The 14660-nt window shown below is 41.7% G+C and overlaps 1 protein-coding gene across 10 annotated transcripts in view; it reads right to left on the reverse strand.

Moving 5' to 3' along the window:
- Positions 1–14660, reverse strand: part of adgrl3.1 (adhesion G protein-coupled receptor L3.1) — a 602649-nt gene that overhangs the window by 162091 nt on the left and 425898 nt on the right. For all 10 annotated transcript variants that reach the window (XM_067983447.1, XM_067983448.1, XM_067983439.1 and 7 more), the window contains one exon: positions 9285–10082. In XM_067983447.1, the coding sequence (XP_067839548.1) occupies positions 9285–10082 (798 nt within the window). The remainder of the gene's footprint in view (positions 1–9284; positions 10083–14660) is intronic.

The following is a 14660-nucleotide window of genomic DNA, read 5'->3' on the forward strand; positions in this document are numbered from 1 at the left end:
TGTTTGTTTTTTTGTTGAATGTGTATTCGGGGGTTCTGCAGGTGACACCTCTCTGTCTGAACACGGTGATTGCCTTGGCAACGGGCAGTTGCAGGGGCAGTCTGTAAACACCATGTATTGTTCAATATGTATAAATGCGTAGGCTTCAAGGAGCTCTTGAAACATTTGCCTGAGGAAGGAGAAAATCTCCGAAAGCTTGTGAATTTAAAATAAAATTGCTGGACTATAACTTGGTGTTGTAAAATTGTTTACAAAGGTTTAGAATAGCTATGGAAAAGGACGTGGACCATTCCATTCTATTGTTAGTGAAATTGGCATTACTGCACACACTGGGACATATGGACGGTGATGCCGTTCCCAATATAAATTTACTCTCAGGAAAAGAAAACTGCAACAGCCCTGAATCGAGCGTGATCATTACAAATAGGACGAAGTGCTGAAAACAATGTATATTAGAAATGAAGAATAGTCCAATTCAACTGAGACCGAGGGGGGGTTTAAAGGCTTCCCGACTGTTTTTGTAAGCATATTGAGTGATACGAGTTTAAATAATCTGAACCCAGTCCCTAATGCAGACAGCTGTTATGTTGAACTGTTGGCAGTTCTGTGCGAAATCGATATGAATTCCTGCTTTATACCACAGGGCTGCCTGCGATGGCCAGAGCACTGCAATTGTGCAGTCTCAATAACCTGGCATACTTGCTGTAGGATGCAGTAACACCCTTCTTACTTACTGTCTCCAATCAAAACTCTAGCTGGCAAAAAAAACAATGTTGCCTGCTAGTGTGTTGGTCGGTCCCACCATTTTGTATGGACCTGAATGGACCATCACCCGATTTGTGGGACATTTTCTAGTTAGACATTAATCTGCGCATGGAATTCCATTGTCATGTTTCTATGTAAGGAGGATAGAAATTTACACAAGTGCAAGAACTGATGTTTTCAATTTCTGGTAATCATTTGAGATTGTGACAAAGGACTATTGGGGTTTCGCAGAGGGAGCTTCACCTGACTTCTGGCTGTGCTATACCCTGACCTGGGAATGACAAAAATGGGAAACATATTCTCCAGCACTGAACAAGTGTCAACTTGATCAGCAGATAAATTTTCAACAAAAGGAGTTTAAAATGTGGACTAAAATGTACCGTCCATCTCTCTCTCTCAAACAGTGCCGGAGTCACCTGTTGTTCTGCCAATTTAGGACATACCAAAATAACATTTGATATGCTATCTTTCTAGCACATATATGATATGCTTCCCCCGGCTCCTCCTGCTCACTGCCCTCCCCAACTTGGCAGAAAATGGCTGCAGGACCCAGTTTAATTCAGTCCAACTTGTGTAAGCATTGCTATGCCATTTTGTACACACAAGAAATAAATGCTGACATATTAGTAAAATACTTCAAACCAATTTCAAAAACTCAGAAATTAAAGTAAAGTTTTCAAAGAGATTCCCCATAAACACGACAGCAGTGACAAATGGGTCATTTTTACCATCAGCGTCCATTGTGCAAACCGCCTGAATTCCATTCTATTGATTGCAATAGGCTAAAAATTGACTGGGTTCTACAACGGGCGGGCAAAGCATTTCGCCAGATTATCACCCAGGCGGTGAAGGTGAAAACTACCCCTGTGAAATCAGCTATATCTGCTTGTTGGATTAATACAATAGCCAAAGGGAGTGGATAGTTTCCCGGTTACAATACTGTTTCTTGTACTTTCTTCTACTCATTTTCTGGCAGTTTGTGGTGTCTGGGAAGTGCTGAGAGCCAGAGTTCTGCACCTCATACCCCATCAGCAAGTCAGACAGGGCGTTGAAAACCTGCTCAACTCTATATGGCCTTGAGAACATATTACTCATATTTCATACAGATAGAAAAATCGCTCAAAATTAGCATCTATGTAATTTAGTCACGATAATGGTACTTCTTCAGGAGTGATTTTACTGTTAGTGGTATTTGGAAGAGGTTCTACCAGCAGGCTTTTGATTGTCCCAGGTGTCCAAATAATGATGCTGAGGAGCAGATTTAGGGAAGAGGTGAGGCCTACTGATATGATGAGGTTGGAGAATTATGGGCTGGTAATCACACTAGCAGCTGCTTATTTTAATACATGTAGGCAGAATAGTTTCAGTTAACATGTTATCACTATAGTTAAAAATTTACAAATAGGTAGCTAAAGGTTACAAGGATTTCCATATCAGCACATCTAACCCATCACAAGGCTGCCATTCAAGTAATTCGATCCCACCATGTAGTGCACCAGCCCCTAGTGCATGTACAATTCAGGCTGAGGGGAGTTAATTCCTCCATTATTTAATAGAAACGCAATGTCTGTTGAAAAAGAAGAGAGTTTTGAGCTTAGTGCCTTCTATAAAACATATCAGCAACTCTTGAAAGTGTTTTTTTTTTGGGAGGGGAGTTACAGTACTGATTTTGGACAGTACAGATTAGCATAGACTGCAAAATCAGATTTGGCTTCAGAGTCTGTTCAGAATTGAGTCCTTGGAAGCTCGTTTTCAAATTCTGAATGCCATGGCACCCAAGTCAAAATGGCAGTGATTCATACCCATACTCCTTAGCACAGGTGAAGCTCTCCTATAAGATTGTGTGTCACACAGTGCTTAATTACAAGCCATCCTCCCTACAGGACTTTCAAGTATAGGATGGATATATTACCACAGGCAATAAATAGGAATAATAAATGTAATTGGAAAGGTTGACTTATTGTTCTCACCAGTGCTGGAGAGTGAAAAACTTTTTAATATTTCTGGCATTCTTAAGTCAAAAAAGTACCAGCAAGGTCACCCCAGACACTCCAATACATCCAACACCTAATTACTTCACAGCTGCTGCAGAGGTTTGGCCACCTGTCATCCTGCTTGGAAAACGTGGAAATGGGGCACAAGGAAGTACTTAGTACAAGGGGACCAAAATAGATAAAATTCAGAGAGAGAATTCCATGACAGAAGTCTCAAAGTTTTGAGAGACTCACAAAACTGAACTTGTTTCAATCGAGAAAAGAAGGGAAGGGGAAAATGGATCCAGGTCTTAAAATGCTCAGAAGCATGGGTATAATGCAAGTAGGTTATTTAGCTTAGACTGTAAAAAGCACACTAGAGGCTTTCCGTGCAACATCAACAAGCCCGAAGTGAGAACATTTTTTTCTTCAGAGTATTGTAATAGACCCTAAGCAAAAGACTGACCAGCTGCGGATTGCCAGTTTTTATTTCATAGAATCATAGAAGTTTACAACATGGAAACAGGCCCTTCGGCCCAACATGTCCATGTCGCCCAGTTTATACCACTAAGCTAGTCCCAATTGCCTGCACTTGGCCCATATCCCTCTATACCCATCTTACCCATGTAACTGTCCAAATTTCAGGTAACTTAATGTTATGTAACTTAAGTGCTTTTAAAATAAAGGATGACTTTTTTCTTAAGAATGGTCAGTATAAAACAAGAGGACGCTCTTCAACCCATTAATCCTGTTCCCTCCATAGAACTTGTGCAAGTTGCAGTATTGTGTATTCTCCCAAAGCATTTCAATCTCCTGAGATAATGTTGTGTTAGCTCCATTTAAAGAAAAGCTTTATGAGCTTCAGAATAGAATTAATGTTTTATGGAAATAAGAATGAACAGAGATGATCAAATACTGTACAGAACACAATGGGGGTGATTTTAGGAGGCAATTGCGTTGGGGGTGGGGCTCCAAAAATCACGGAAATCTCGTTCGGGTTCTGAAGCCGGTTCCAACCCGCTGGCTTCCGAGTTTCCCAGGGACTCACCAGTGTGCATGTAGGCGACCCGAAAACGGAAGTGACAGTTAGAGCCAAATGTACCTCATTTTACCTGTGACAGATTAAATACTTAGAAAGATTTTTTTTTTAAACTTTCCTTGGCAGTTTGCCCACCGCTTCTGATTCACGCCTGGTAAAACAACGCGTGAAGGGCCGGATCAGGGAACAAGAAACTAAATAAATTATATAAAAAACCATGGAAGGAAGTGGAAACACGAAATGAACCTTCCTTTGCAACCTGCTCCAATGTCCCCCTCATCACCCCCGCCGCTGCAGGGTGACCAAGGATGGGAACTGAACATTCAGGGGTATTCAATATTTACGAAGGACAGGCAAAAAGGGAAAGGAGGTGGCGTAGCGTTGTTAGTAAAGGAGGAAATCAATGCAATAGTGAGGAAGGATATTGGCTCGGAAAATCACGGTGTGGAATCTGTGTGGGTGGAGCTAAGAAACACCAAGGGGCAGAAAACGTTGGTGGGGGTTGTCCATAGGCCCCCGAACAGTAGTGGAGATGTAGGGGAAGGCATTAAACAGGAAATTAGAAATGCATGCGAGAAGGGTGCAACGATAATCATGGGTGACTTTAATCTACATATAGATTGGTCAAACCAAATTAGCAACAATACTGTGGGGGAGGAATTCCTGGAGTGTGTACGTGATGGTTTTCTAGACCAATATGTTGAGGAACCAACCAGAGAACAGGCGATCCTAGACTGGGTATTGTGCAATGAGAAAGGATTAATTAACAATCTTGTTGTGCTGAGTTCCTTGGGGAAGAGCGACCATAACATGATAGAATTCCTCATTAAGATGGAGAGTGAAGTCGTTGAATCCGAAACTAGGGTCCTGAATCTAAATAAAGGAAATTATGAAAGTATGAGGTGCGAGTTGGCTATGATAGATTGGGGAACTTTATTACAAGGGATGACGGTGGATAGGCAATGGCTAACATTTTAGGAACGTGTGCAGGAATTACAACAATTATTCATTCCTGTCTGGTGCAAAAATAAAACAGGAAAGGTGGCTCAACAGTGGCTTACAAAAGAAATTAGGGATAGTATTAGATCCAAAGAGGAGACATATAAAATTGCCAGAAAAAGCGGCAAGCCTGAGGATTGGGAGCAGTTTAGAATTCAAAGGAGAACAAAGAAATTGATTAAGAGGGGAAAAACAGAGTATGAGAGTAAACTAGCAGGGAACATAAAAACTGACTGTATAAGCTTCTATAAATATGTCAAGAGAAAAAGATTAGTGAAGACAAATGTAGGTCCCTTACAGTCAGAAATAGGGAACAAAGAAATAGCAGAACAATTAAACACATACTTTGGTCCTGTCTTCACAAAGGAGGACACAAATAACCTCCTAGGAATGTTAGGGAACCAAGGGTCTAGTGAGAGGGAGGAACGGAAGGAAACCAGTATTAGTAAAAAAAAGTGCTAGGGAAATTAATGGGGCTAAAGGCTGACAAATCCCCAGGGCCTGATAATCTACATCCCAGAGTACTAAAGGAAGTGGCCCTGGAAATAGTGCATGCATTGGTAATCATCTTCCAAAATTCTATGGACTCTGGAACAGTTCCTACAGATTGGAGGGTGGCAAATGTAAAGGAGGGAGAGAAAAAACAGGGAATTACAGACCAGTTAGCCTAACATCAGTAGTAGGGAAAATGCGAGAGTCTATTATAAAGGATGTGATAACAGAACACTTGGAGGGCAATAACGGGATTGGACAAAGTCAGCATGGGTTTATGAAGGGGAAATCATGCTTAACAAATCTACTGGAGTTTTTTGAGGATGTAACTAGAATAGAGAGGAGAGAACCAGTGGATGTGGTGTATTTGGATTTTCAGAAGGCTTTTGATCAGGTCCCACACAAGAGGTTAGTGTGCAAAATTAAAGCACATGAGATTGGGGGGAATATACTGGCATGGATTGAGAATTGGTTGACAGACAGGAAATGGAGAGTAGGAATAAACGGGTCTTTTTCCAGGTGGCAGGCAGTGACTAGTGGGGTACCACAGGGATCAGTGCTTGGGCCCCAGCTATTCACAATATATATCAATGATTTGGATGAGGGAACTAAATGTAACATTTCCAAGTTTGCAGATGACATAAAGCTGGGGTGGAATGTGAGCTGTGAGGAGGATGCAAAGAGGCTCCAATGTGATTTAGACAAGTTGGGTGAGTGGGCAAGAACATGGCAGATGCAGTCAAACGTGGATAAATGTGAGGTTATCCACTTTGGTTGTAAAAACAGGAAGACAGATTATCTGAATGGTGATAGATTGGGAAAAGGGGAGGTGCAATGAGACCTGGGTGTCCTTGTACACCAGTCGCTGAAAGCAAGCATTCAGGTGCAGCAAGCAGTTGGGAAGGTGAATGGTATGTTGGCCTTCATTGCAAGAAGATTTGAGTACAGGAGCAGGGATGTCTTACTGCAGTTATACAGGGCCTTGGTGAGACCACATCTGGAGTATTGTATGCAGTTTTGGTCTCCTTATCTGAGGAAGGATGTCCTTACCATGGAGGGAGTGCAACAAAGGTTTACCAGACTGATTCCTGGGATGGCAGGACTGATGTATGAGGAGAGATTGGGTCGACTAGGCCTATATTCACTCGAGTTTAGAAGAACGAGAGATGATCTCATCGAAACACATAAAATTCTAACAGGGCGAGACAGACTAGATGCAGGGAGGATGTTCCCGATGGCTGGGAGTCCAGAACCAGGGGTCACAGTCTCAGGATACGGGGTATGCCATTTAGAACTGAGATGAGGAGAAATTTCTTCACTCAGAGGGTGGTGAAGCTGTGGAATTCTCTACCACAGAAGGCAGTGGAGGCCAAGTCATTAGATGTATTCAAGAAGGAGATAGATATATTTCTTAATGCGAAAGGGATCAAGGGAAATGGGGAAAAAGCGGGAACAGGGTACTGAGTTAGACGATCAGCCATGATCATTTTGAATGGAGGAGCAGGCCCGAAGGGCCGAATGGCCTACTCTTGCTCCTATTTTCTATGTTTCGATGTCACCCTATTCACCTCCCCCCCCCCGATCTTCCCCCAATGTCCTCCCGATCATCCTTTCTTTCTTACCCCCCCCCCCCCCACCCAAGTCTTCCAGTCCAGCACCGGATCTTCCATTCTCCCCCCCTCTCCCGCCCAGTCTTCCGTTCCAGTGCCGGATGACTTCTCACTCTCTCTCTCTCTCTTTCTCGGGCCCCCCCACCTCACGTTGCAGCTCCTGATGGCAGCCAGCCTCTCAATCAGGCTAGATGCCAGACGCAAAACCCAGAGAGCATATTAATCATCATCAATCAACATGCGATTGTGTCGGAAACGCTAAGTTTTGTTCATGCAGCACCTTCACCACCCACCCCACTGCCAACCCGCCACCACTGTAAAATCACCAATGTGTTTCTGGGATCATGTAGGAGTCGCCTGTGAAATGGAGCAGTTCAGAGTTTGTCTGCAAAGTTGCATTAATATTGCATAATTAACTTTGGGCATAAGGGAGAAATATTAGAGCTTTATTGTCTTGGAGGTTTGTCTGCAGTCAGTTGCCTTAATCAGGAGATAGATCTGGTTTGGGAGAATCCACGATACTGCAAATTGCACATATTCTAAGGAGGGAACAGGCTTGATGGGTTGAATGGCTTCCTCTTGTTTTATACTTCACATTATCATAGAATCTTACAGCATAGAAGGAGGCCATGTGGCCCATCATGCCTGTGCCAGCTCTTTGAAAGAGCTATTCAATTATTCTGAATCCCCTGCTCTTTTCCCATAGCTGTGCAAATATTTCCTTTTCACGTTTTTATCCAATTCCCTTTTGAAAGTTTCTATTGAATCTACTTCCATCACCCTTTCAGATCATAACAAAAAATGGACATCTCCCCCCTGGTTCTTTTGCCAATAATCTTAAATTTGTGACCTCTGGTTACCGACTTTCCTGCCAGTGGAAACAGTTTCTCCTTATTACTTCACTTTGCAAGAAAAAAAAACACGCTTTATCTTGAAAAGTTAGCTCATCACGTTGTCTTAAATAAAAACAGAAACTGCAGGTGATACGGAGTTCAGTCAGTTTTAAAATTGTTTTAAGGAGATATCACAAAGGGAAGAGTGTAACTGATTTTTTTCATTGTGAAGTATGTTTGTGAAAGAATAAGCATATTCCTTTTGCTTTTTTTTTTAACCCTTTCCCTCTGCTTATTCACAGCCCACTTACAGTCAACTTTTAACATTAATAATGCACCATCTTAAGCATCAGCTTTGTTCGGTTGGTGGCATTCTTGCCTGTCAAAAAAGGCTTGCATTTATATAGCGCCTTTCATTACCTCAGGGCATCCCAAAGTGCTTTACAGCCAATTAAGTGCTTTTGACGTGTAGTCACTGTTGTAATGTAGGAAACGCGGCAGCTAATTTGTGCACAGCAAGGTCCCACAAACAGAAATGTAATAATGACCAGATAATCTGTTTTTAGAGAGGATGGTTGAGGGATAACTATTGGCCAGGACCCTGGAAGAACACCCCTTCTCTTCTTCAAAACAGTGCCAGAGGATCTTTTACATCCACCTGAGGGCGCAAACGTGGCCTCAGTTTAATGTTTCATCCGAAAGATGGCACCTCCAACAGTGCCACACTCCCTCAGTACTGCACTTAAGTGTCTGCCTAGATTATGTGGTCAAGTCTCTGGAGTGAGACTTGAACTCATAACCTTCTGACTCAGAGGCAAGAGTGCTACCAATGAACCATGGGTGATAGGTTCAAGCTTTGCTCCAAGAAATGAGCACCTACTCTAGGCTGACACTCTAGTGTAGTACTGGAGTGCTACATTGTTGGAGGTGCTGTCTTTCGGGTAAGACATTAAACTGGGCCTTTGTTTGCCTGTTCAGGTGGATGTAAAAGATCCTCTGGCACCTTTCAAAGAAGAGCAGAGAGTTCACCTGGAGTTCTGGCCAATATTTTTTTCCTAGCCAGCAAACAAGCATAGATTAACTGGTCATTTGTTGATTTACTATTTGTTGGACCTTGCTGTGTTCAAATTGCCTGCCAGATTTGCTTGCATAATAACACTTACTTTAATTTAAAGTAATCTATTGGTTGCAAAGCACTTTGTACAGCCTGAGAACACGATAAGGCACTACATAAACGCAACTTCTAGCTAATGGTCTCTTCTTAAAGATTTGAAAAGAAAATAACAAAACAATTGATGCCTGAGACAACACATTTCTCAAGGAACAAGAGGTCACCATTCAGTAAGTTCAAAGCTTTTAGAAAGGGCACCGAACAGTTGCAGCAGACTGTGCTAAAACTTTGTATTTTAATTGCATTCACTTGCTCGAACCCACTGAGAGGGGACTGGGGATAATAAGTGTTCAGCAGCACAACCAAAGAGAAATTTGAGAAGCTTTTGCATAGAAGTTATTTCTGTCCAACATACTGCAGAATACTGACAGAGTCAAGCAGGATCAGACTAACACCACATACCTTTCTCGTTGAGTGGGCCAAACTCCAGTGAATACTTCAGAACATGGTAATTGTTCCACACGTATAATTTATGGTCTCTGGGGTTGTAATCCACTGCTGCAATATACTGGTAGGAGTTGGGAAACGAGACATCAACATTCCCATCCATGCTTAACTCAGTGTTGTAGATGTAGTCTATCTTATTCCCAGTAGCTTCGTTGTCATCATCTTCATACACTGATTTCACCACATACAGAATCCCGCAAATCATAAAAGCATTTGAAGCTGACCTCTTGTCATAAGCAGTATTCCAAGTACCCTCAATTCTCAATGTGTAAGGATTTAACTGGCTAATTACGATTTTACCATTGTTCTGTTCTGTTGCATAGATGACCCACAAACCATTTTCGTCCACTGCAAGGTCAATGTCCGACTTCCCTCCCCATCGGTACGGCGATGTGTCATGGTAATTGGCATTGGCTATGATGGCCTCACCGCTCTTGATCCTAGTCCGGAGATCAAACTTCACAATATTTCTTGTACGCTCTTTATTAAAAAACAATGCTCCGTCATACACTACGAACCCTGTTCCATCCACTCTATGAGGAAGCTTGTAGGTGATGGTCGGTCGTCCTGCAATAAAATCTCCCATTGAAGAGTATTCAGTTAATGTATCCGTTCTGTATGGGGTCCAAGGCATATAGTAGACCTTGTCTGAAGCTTGAAGTGGGTCTTTGCACCAAGCTCCTGACTGGTGATCAGATTCAAACAAGTGGTCCATTTGATAAACGGCTTTAAGTGTTCCAGGGCATAGGAAAACTGTGGAAACAGAAGATAAGATAGACACTTTAAAATCCCATAAGGTAGTTCAGCTTGGTAAAATCAATGGATTTTTGTTCTCAATTTTTCCTGAGCATCCTTCAAATAGTTTAAATTCAGAAATTTTCTTCACTCAAAGCATGAAGTTACAAAACTATATATATATATATATATTAAAAAAATCATAAATAAACAAAGTTTTGAAATTCCTAAAATACTGCTGAGAATTTTCAGAATACCACATAAATTGTTTTTGATATCTAGAAACTCAAAAGGTTAATGAATTTTTTTTTAATAAAAGGGGAGTAGTGGTTTGGGATTTTCAGGGTGCTATCAATTGTCACTTCATTACAAATATCTATTGATGTGCTCTGAATTAAAACTAATAGTTTAATAGCAAAAAAAATAAATAGCAACTTTCGCTAAATGGATGCTAAGAATAAAACAAAATTAAAGAGGCATGATATGGGAAGGTTATTTTGGGGCAAGGAGAAAAGCAGGGAAACATTTAAGTCTTCCACGATCTGATCTCTTCTAATGAAGCAGGAAATGTGCAAGTTGTGAAATAAAATACGCATGTCCTGTTAACAAACAACAGAAACACCTAAACTTTGTTAAACAAACATCTACACAACCAAAACAAGAGCAAAGTACTTGCTTAAACAATGTTAATAAGGTAAGTGCACAATAGAGAGTGTAAATGTGTAATTTCTAAGGTATTTTATTACCTTTCTGTTCCACTTCTACTTAGGCATTGGGAGAAGGAAGAAAGAAATGAAGGAGAAAAGAGAACAGATTAATGGTCTTCACCAGCATGGCATTACTGTAAAAACACATTAAAGGTGAGAGGAAGCAGGCAGTTTGGGGAAACTATTTATCATTACTGAAACAGTTAGATATAATTATTTTGTAAAACCTGGTGAGAAAGAACAAAACAATACTCAAGCAAGACAATTTTGTTTTAAAAAGGTTGACAGGACAGGTTGACAACACCAGTTGGATAATCAACACACAATGCGAGGCAAAGTCTGACGTTGCAACACCATTTTAACTCAACAGCAAGTGCAAGTCTCGAGTCATCTCTGGCTAGTTTATAGTCGCTGCACATCAGTTTTGACCATTTTAGCTCAGGTAAATGGACAACTATCTGCCAAGCATGAACATGAGAAGCCCAGCGCTGACTTAAATCCACAAAAGATCTCAGACTTGAAAGCAATGCCCAAATGGTTTGTCTGTTGTGGATTTCTGCACATCAGCAGTCAGTTAAAATACCAAGGAGTTCAGACTAACACTGTAGATTACTGAAGCAGCTGGCTAAATGGTCAGCGGACATTTGACCCGAGGAGAGATCCGGGTTGCAAACAAGGATTCTGCATCCAGTCCACTTTATTAAAGCGTTAAAAGAAGAGGGTATGTCACGTTTCTCACACAAATCCATTTGTTTGTGGTTCACTTTTAACACGGGTCGAAGGCAGAATGGGTGGGGGATGGGGAGGGGGAGATTGCTGTACACATACAAGGCATGCAATCTTACCACACATGAATGAAAGAGCTCCAGGGTTCGACTGATAAGGCAGTCATTAAAAATATAGTTTATTGGGCAGAAAGGCTCTGACAGGCTGAGGTTTCTTTTCAGCACACATGGCTATAATCCAGTATTTCAGCCCAGTAAGGATTAACCTCAGCACTGGAATTCTGAGCTGTGGTTTTTAAACCGTATCCAAGCAATCTCTGTGCTTCAGAGAATGAAAGTGCTTCTGGACTATCTTCATAGAATCGTAGAAAGTTACGGCACAGAAGGAGGCCATTCGTCCATTGCGTCCGTGCCGGCCGAAAAAGAACTAGTCAGCTTAATCCCACGTTCCAGCACTTGGTCCGTAGCCCTGTAGGTTACGGCACTTCAGGTGCACATCCAAGTACTTTTTAAATGAGTTAAGGGTTTCTGCCTCTACCATCCTTTCAGGCAGTGAGTTCCAGACCCCCACCACCCTCTGGGTGAAAAAAATTCTCCACAGCTCCCCTCTAATCCTTCTGCCAATTACTTTAAATCTATGCCCCCTGGTCACTGACCCCTCTGCTAAGGGAAATGGGTCTTCCCTATCCACTCTATCCAGTCCAGTCATAATTTCATATACCTCAATTAAATCTCCCCTCAGCCTCCTTTGTTCCAAAGAAAACAACCCCAGCCTATCCAATCTTTTCTCATAGCTAAAATTCTCCAGCCCTGGCAACATCCTCGTAAATCTCCTCTGTACCCTCTCTGGTGCAATCACATCTTTCCTGTAATGTGGTGATCAGAACTGTACACAGTACTCAAGCTGTGGCCTAACCAATGTTTTATACAGTTCTTGCATAACCTCACTGCTCTTATAGTCTATGCCTCAGCTAATAAAAGAAAGTATCCCATATGCCTTTTTAATCACTTGATCTGCCTGTCCTGCTACCTTCAGGGATCTGTGGACATGCACTCCAAGGTCCCTTTGTTCCTCTACACTTCTCAGTATCCTCCCATTTATTGTGTACTCCCTTGCCTTGTTTGCCCTCCCCAAATGCATTACCTCACACTTCTCTAGATTGAATTCCATTTGCCACTTTTCTGCCCGCCTGACCAGTCCATTGATATCTTCCTGCAGTCTACAGCTTTCCTCCTCATATCAACTACATGGCCAATTTTTATATCATCTGCAAACTTCTTGATCAAGCTCCCCACGTTCAAGTCCAAATCATTAATATATACCACAAAGAGCAAGGGACCCCCAATGGAAACAGCCTTCCAGTCGCAAAAACACCCATCAACCATTACGCTTTGCTTCCTGTCATTGAGCCACTTTCCCTTGGATCCCATGGGCTTTTACTTTTGTGACCAGTCTGCCATGTGGGACCTTGTCAAAAGCCTTGCTAAAATCCATGTACACTACATCAAATGAGTTACCCCTCATCAACCCTCCTTGATACCTCCTCAAAAAATTCAATCAAGTTATCAGACACGACCTTCCTTTAACAAATCCATGCTGATTGTCTTGATTACTCCGTGCCTTTCTAAATGACGATTTATGTTGTCCCTCAGAATTGATTCCAATAAGTTGCCCAAGGTGAGACTGGCCTATATTTACTCGGTCTATCTCTTTCTCCCTTTTTAAACAGAGGTCCAACGTTAGCAGTTGTAATATAACAGCTTCGTACAAAGCAGTTTTACAATATCTGTTACCAAATGAATTTGCAGTGTCAGGTGTGCAGATAAAAAAACAAATAGTTTCCAAAAAAGCATTCCGACAGGTTTTAATTTCATTCCTCAATCCCCACATTGCTCCCTCACGAAAAAATGTTGGACTTTCCAATCGCACCCATTCAATTTATTTCTAAATATTTCAACCCCTGACTTTTAAGTCTAACGATTAAAAGAGAAGAAACTTAAACGCTGTCGGTTTCCTTTCTTTGAAAGCAAAATGAAATAAGGACACAAAATATTTGACATAAGTAAATACATTTTGTCCAACTACATTTCCTTAATAGAAATTATAAAATGCATTCTCTTTCTATCTGGAACCTCTTGCCTCAACACAACTGCTTTTGTGTAGTTGAGGTGCTAAGGTAGGTCAGGACTGCAGGCTTCTCAAGGCCCATTTTCCATCAAGTGGGGTGAATTTAAGGCCCTGGGCCATTCAAACCATGCCGATTGTTTGTCAGACCATTAAACAAACCTATTTCTTTCTACAAGCTTCCCTCACCCCAGTTAATACAATCACCGTTTCATTTATTCCTGAGCTATTGCCACGTCCCAAAATTATTAAAAAAAAACATTTGCAGCAAATAATAAACCAAGGATTTTGACAGCAAGTTTAGCTCAGAGCGAGAGGGAGCTCTGTGCCTTATGTGCTTCATCTTGTGGTTGGGAGCAAGGGTGCATAAGTGAATGATATTGGGGTAGATTTTCATCTTCACTGCCTGGGCATTCTATATCATCTGGAGCGGAGCACAGAAAGGAAAATCTGGTGGAAGGCTCGCACGCCCCTTACAGAATCCGCCTGATTTAACGGAAGGAAAATTGGGCGGGTTCTGTCAAAGGCCTGCAATCGTCCCATCCATATTTTTCTTTCTGGGCTCTGCTGAATGCACAGGCAGTAAAGACGAAAATCTACCCCATTGACTACAGGTACAAAAAAAGAAACATGTTCTACTCCAGTCTGAAGCCACAATGGAAAATAGGAATTTCAAGGGTGGTATGCCATGATTCTAGAGTTTGCCCAGCAATCACATTGCTGCATAATTTGCCTTGTGCACTATTTAACAGATTTTAAAAATCACTTTCCTAAGGCAAGTCTTCTGATTGCAGCTGCCATTTTCTCTCGATTCCCACCTGTTAGTCAGACTGTAGTGCTGAGGCATGGCGAGGTGAATGTTTAGCACCCGATCTGTTGCTCGCACCATTTTCTATCCATGGAAAGATTGCCTGGGCTGTGACTTGAGCATGCTGACTTCCTTGCCTGAATTTCTGACATGCTCTCAATGTTTACCACTTTTCCAGCTATAACAATGGAGTGCAGTTGTTGTGAGCAGTAGGATTGCCCATCTTGAAAT

This window comes from Heptranchias perlo, chromosome 4, assembly GCF_035084215.1.
Source record: "Heptranchias perlo isolate sHepPer1 chromosome 4, sHepPer1.hap1, whole genome shotgun sequence".
Classification (NCBI taxonomy): Eukaryota; Metazoa; Chordata; class Chondrichthyes; order Hexanchiformes; family Hexanchidae; genus Heptranchias; species Heptranchias perlo.